Source organism: Alosa pseudoharengus, unplaced genomic scaffold (genome assembly GCF_046254945.1).
Source record: "Alosa pseudoharengus isolate Yale_2024_CS ecotype anadromous, Long Island Sound unplaced genomic scaffold, YU_APseudo_1.1 YU_APseudo_1.1_scf_22, whole genome shotgun sequence".
Taxonomy (NCBI): domain Eukaryota; kingdom Metazoa; phylum Chordata; class Actinopteri; order Clupeiformes; family Clupeidae; genus Alosa; species Alosa pseudoharengus.
The window spans coordinates 31,345,683-31,351,682 of record NW_027468680.1 but is presented as its reverse complement, the minus strand read 5'-3'; the positions used below and the strand labels follow the sequence as shown (position 1 = coordinate 31,351,682).

The 6,000-nt window shown below is 47.9% G+C and overlaps 1 protein-coding gene across 1 annotated transcript in view; it reads right to left on the bottom strand.

Moving 5' to 3' along the window:
- The window catches only part of LOC143139129 (pleckstrin homology domain-containing family G member 3-like), a 54,709-nt gene that overhangs the window by 25,757 nt on the left and 22,952 nt on the right, over positions 1-6,000 (bottom strand). Inside the window, exon 3 of the mRNA XM_076299718.1 lies at positions 1-57. This exon is cut by the window's left edge and continues 503 nt beyond it. Coding sequence (XP_076155833.1) covers positions 1-57 — 57 coding nt within the window. The remainder of the gene's footprint in view (positions 58-6,000) is intronic.

The following is a 6,000-nucleotide window of genomic DNA, read 5'->3' as shown; positions in this document are numbered from 1 at the left end:
CAGAGGACAAGGGGTCATGGCTCCCTACGGACGAGCCCGTGGACAAGCGAGGAGACTCTAGGAGAGAGGGAGGAGAGAGAAGGGAGAGGACATTAGTGAACAAATATATCAAAAGGGAGTGAGAGAGGCTGTGGGTATGTGCTGTGCGTGTTATGTGTGGGAGATTTGTTTACAGTTGTTCACCTAAGCAGTCTCAATTAATCAAATGTGTTTGGACTTTGGTTCAGTGTTTTTATGGAACTGTTTAGTCGGAGTTGCAAATCCAAATTAATAAGGAATGTGTCTGCAAAAGAGCGAGCATATGTTTGTGTCAGTGTGAGTGCACGGTATGAAGCTCTTAGAGAAAGCATTGACTAATCAAGAAACTGAAAGGAATGGGTAAGCGCGGGGAATTCCACGGAGATGAATGACATCTCCAAAACGTGTTTCAAATTCCCTCCCATGATTCTGCAGACCTAAAAAACAACAAGCATGCATTTTCCCAGCTCCTCTTCCTCATACAGACATTCCTGGGCTCCTAACCCAGTTTCCACACACAAGATCAAAGGTCCACACTTATTAACCCGCCGCTCAACGAGGTGCTGAGAAAGTCAAACACTCCACCCGTCGCACTGGGGCCAGCGATAGGACTCCCCCTCTACATGTGCCTTCCTTGCATTCAAAATACACAGAACAATGTTCCTGCTGTAGTGTGCCAACTTCAAGATTTTACAGGAAGTACACTGGGCAGACGAGATGTAGCTTTTCACTGACCTCTCGTGCCTTGTGGGAAGGAAAGAATATTAACTTTTTGTGGCTCCAGTCCAATCATTGCTTCATTCCTATAGAACTCTCAAGCATTAAGCAGTAATGGGGTGGGATCGGGTGGGGTGGGGGGGGCGCATTCATTGAAAATGATTACTGACGTGTCCTAATTACTGAGGTTCACATTCTTCAGAAAGTCTGACCACTTCCTCTAAGCGCCTGGACTCGTGGAGGCCAAGGCTGGGAATAGTGGGACAAGGAAATGGTGGTGGTGGTCATGGTGGTGGGGGAGGCGGGGGTACAGTATCTGGGACAAGGAAGAGGCTTGGGGGGCATTCCGGCGTTTTTGTGTTTGTGTGTCATTCTTAAACTAGCATGAGCTACTGGAACACGCATGGAAAGTGGAGCAGTGCTGAAAAAGATGACGACCACCCGCTCATGGAAAATGTTTTTTTTTTTTCTCTTTTGACAGGATGGCCTCACTGGCTGGGATTGTCTACACAGTCTGTCGCTGGAGAAGGATCTTCCCATCGTTTGTGTGCCCCAAGATGAACGAGGCGGAGAGGGAAGAAGGGGAGGAGATAAGAAGAGATAGGAGGACCGGCTCATGCTCTGGATCAGATCAGATCAGATCAACAATCACCGCTCAAGACTCCCACCACGGCTCACTGAGTTCACAATGAACACGCAGTGACAGGCCACACAACAATACCACTAAAGGCCAAGACTAGGAATGTGAATCTTATTTTTAGCAATTAGTGTTTACATACTTCTCATACTGTACTAAGGTAGGGTACCAAACATCACAGGCAGGTAATTTTCTTGGAATCTGGTATGGCAGACAACAAATGTCAAAGAAAAAGTGTCAAAGAAATTAGTAGCTAGCCTGTTTAGTTATGTAAATTGCCATGTTGCACAGATAGTACTGCAGGCTACAAGCAACAAGGGTTGGACTGGGACTGTGCAATGTGTTTCAGAGGTAGGTCTACCAGTAGGATAAAGTAGCCTAGGATAAAATCATAAAATAAACTCTTCATCAATTCAGACTTAGACTATCTTAATAAGATAGGCATGTAGCACACAAAGCTCACAATGTAACTCTATGGGAGTTGTCATGACCCCTTGTTTATTTCTGTAGACAAACAAAGGCGTCGGTCGAGATTCCTGATATTTGCTCTGAGTTGACTCTCTGCTAAGTGCTACATTCGGCTGTGTGGTGGCGAGGTGGTGAGTTTGAGGGGCGGCTGACGTCATATCGCTGCCGTGAGGCGGCCCAAGCCTGTCATTTCAGGAGCGACCGTCACAGACGCAGAGCAGCAGCAGATGTGGAGGCAGGCACAAGCTGCGGGAAACTGAGAGACGTTCAAAAAAGCATGCCAGCGCAGGAACTCGGAACGCGCCTCTGCACGATCACCGCACGACAACCCGCCCTGTGGCACACTGGCACAGCTCTGCCCGTTTTTCCGTGAGTCAAGTTTGAGTGTTTGTTCCTGGGAACATCCACACGGTCAAAGTCAGCGAGAGCCACTCACTCCTCTAAGTGACGTCTGCCAGAGAGCACGGCCTCTTACGGTTAGTCAGCGGCTGCCCTGCCTGTTTTCACACGTTAGGAGACAATATGATGAGTCTGTTACGGGAATGTGCTACACACACATGTACACATAACAACCAAATTCTGACCCTTTTCTGGTGGTTTTTGCCCCCAGGACAGTTCTCTCACGGTCACTCATTAACCCCGCTGGTTACAGAGTTGAACCAGTGACCAGCGGGTTACTTTCTTTCTGAGTTTCTATACCCCCAAACATGATTCTGTTTTTTTCATCACTTCTAGAGTGACGCCATCAGCCAGAATCTCTTGTGTGTACTGACTCACTTGACAAATAAACCCAATTCTGATGCCAATCCATGTGTGCTCACCGAAACACAACTCTAAACTCTCTCAGCAGGAGTCACTTGGGGATACAATGTGTGGCTTTTGTGGTCAAAAAATAAGAAAGCACATTTGCCTTTTAAGCATACTGTATAAATGCTAAAACATAGTTTACAGAGTGGAGCCTGGTTTATAACACAGCAATCCTAGTTAAATAAAGCACTACACTGCATTGTGCTCTATCCAGTCACCTATGGTGTGTGTCGAATGCCAGTGTGAGGTGAAAAACCATCTGTCTTACCACTGAGGTGCTGACGGCGCACTTGTTCCTCTCTCTGCACACACACGTACACACACACACATGCGCGCACACACACACACACTCCTCCCTGTGGTCACACACTCCTTGCTGCGGTAACAGCCCGGGCAGAGTGGCCAACAGATGACCCACACAACAGGAAGCACTCATTTCAATTTCACGCCCCTGTGAAGGGGCCTCGGCAATTGCGGCAGTATTATCACATTAGTCTACCATCAAACTGCCTGTGTAAAAACACCAGCCTTGGGAGAGAAGAGAGGGGCAGCCAGGCAATTGTGAGCAGGCAGTGCTTTCCAAAACAACACACTACGACCTGCACACACAGTAGACTTCACAATCAGTCTCGGAGGCCGATTTTATGAACTCCATTGACATTGTATCAGCTGCCAAACGTGGCACAACGCCTGCCAAAACAAGGACTGATGAGCCTGCGCTGCTCCGCTCTGACACCTGGGCTTCAGGTAATCAGTCGGACAATAAAAGGTTATTATGCAAACCCAATGGAGAAAAACACACGACTGGATGAGTCACTGTCCCAAGTCTGGAACAGTGTGAAGCGTCATGGCGAAGCAATTACAGGGTCTCATCATCATTTTAGGATCGTAAGAAGATGTTCCAAGAGGGAACAATAGCCAACCCTCACACCTGAAAGCCCCACAGCTACAAGCTTCCCTGGAGGTTAAGGGTACTGTACGAACCTGCACCATTGTTTGGCAGGAGAGACCCACCAGAAGCCCTTGATAACTGTTGCTTTGATTCGCCACTTGTGTGAGATAAGATTCAAAGAGGGCTGAAGAGTCCTGGGACGTGCACACATGTCATTTTAATGAGCGTCCATGATCTCTCCTCCAGCTGGCAGAGTGGTGAGCCTATGGAATGAAAACTACTTGGTGAACATATGGGTAGAGAGATAAGGGGAGGTATGTGTGTGTCAGTGCGTGTGTGTGTGTGTGTGTGTGTGTGTGTGTGTGTGTGTGTGTGTGTGTGTGTGTGAGAGAGAGAGACTTTTCAACTCAAGCAGGAACAGTGATCCTCACAGGATCACAGACAGCAGCCAACAACAACTCCACTCTGTGTCAGCCAGAGTCAAAGGCCACGCAAACAATGGGCAAAGCCAGCGCCGCCATGACACCCTGCCTATGCGCCTCTTGCCTGAAGAAGCCATTACTGAACAATTCACCTTTACACATGACTGAGCCCAATGACATCAGTGTGCTCCCGTGGACCAAAACAAAGCAGCAGCATGCCACACTTCAGAACATTCAGTCAAGAGGTCACTGCTTGCTTTGTTGGGAAACATGAGCAAAATTGACAGGTTTACACACACACACACTCACACACACACACACACACACACACACTAAACACCATTCAGCAGCTGGGGCAACCTTGTGGTTTTGGTGTAAACCAAACATTAGCAGCTATTTTAACCATGACGTTGCTTGACAGGTGGCTACATTCTTGTCAGCGGAAACTTGGTGAAACGAACGCACAGCAAAACAAAAGGGCCCCGACACCTGAGGAGAGACGGCTCTCGATGTTCTCTCAATCTCAAGGAACGGTTTCAGAAGATGAAGGGATGACAACTGGACAGATGCAGATGCCGTTTCAAAGCCAAGAACAGCTGCTGCTGCCACTGGGGTGATGGGAGAGTCATCGCTGTCTAGACTGCTGACTGACAAGCTGCCCACGTGCAGGACAGGTAATGACAGGGAGAGAGAGGGAGGGAGACAGGGGAGTGGGAAGATGAGAGAGAGAGAGAGAGAAAGAGAGAGAGAGGGAGAGATAGAGGGAGAGAGAGAGAGGGAGGGAGACAGGGGAATGGGAAGATGAGAGAGAGAGAGAGAGAGAGAGAGGGAGAGATAGAGGGAGAGAGAGAGAGAGAGGGAGGGAGACAGGGGAGTGGGAAGATGAGAGAGAGAGAGAGAAAGAGAGAGAGAGGGAGAGATAGAGGGAGAGAGAGAGAGATAGAGAGGGAGGGAGACAGGGGAGTGGGAAGATGAGAGAGAGAAGAGGGAGAGGACTCATCTAACAGGAGGGATGTGACAGAGAAACAAGTAAAAGCAGACTATACACTAGGATGACTGTTAATGGAGTCAACCATAAACACATAGAGACACGCAAGTACAGCTACTAATTCTGAGGTTATTCAGTATGAATGCAAACACACATACATACACACACAAACACATCTACAACAACATGTATAATATATTACACAATTTAGGGCACACACACACACACACACACAGTAACATTTATAATACTTTTTTTTATGTTTTTGCTGCAATGGCCTTGGCCCACAGTAGAAGTGAGACATGCACAGACACAGTTAGAGCATATTAGTCTTCAGAAAAGGGCCCATTCATGAGAGCAGGCCCAGTGCATGCCACACTGCTAGTGCCAACACTCTGGAAATCCATCTCTGTCCCTCCTTCTCCTGTATTCCCTGTCTGGGTGGGGGGACTTCGCTTTCATGCCTAACTCAGTGCCTGCTCAGAACAAACTCTGTCTTTTTCCACGCAGCTATACTGTGGGCAGGAAGGAACCCAAGACAGAGTTAGTGTAGTATTTGAATTCCTTTGTGACAAATCTAGTCACAAGTTTACGTACAAACGCAGCCTTACATGGCAGAAATCTGCACAAGCAGCTCAAACCATGGTGCAACAACCAAACACAAGACAAAGCCATAGAATAGCAATCTGTTAAACATACACTAAAAAGACTTTAGAGGGTCTAGGTCACTTCTGGGTGGATTAACAAATAATTCACCATGTCACCATCACTCTGGTGTGTGTGTGTGTGTATGTATGTGTGTGTGTGTGTGTTGGGGAGTAGATTGGGAAAATTCCAGACATAGCGATTTGCCTAAACGTTTCAACCAGCCATTCCTGCCATTCCTAACCGGTGGGTTAAACTTTACGGGAATGGCCAACGGGGTGGTTTGTCTGCAGCATGGGACATTTCCATCTCATGTCATTCACACACGCCCCCCACTCACCTCTCACCTTGCACCTGGCCATGCTGTGCTCAAGCCCTGAGGGTGGTGCTGGGGTACACTGGGGTG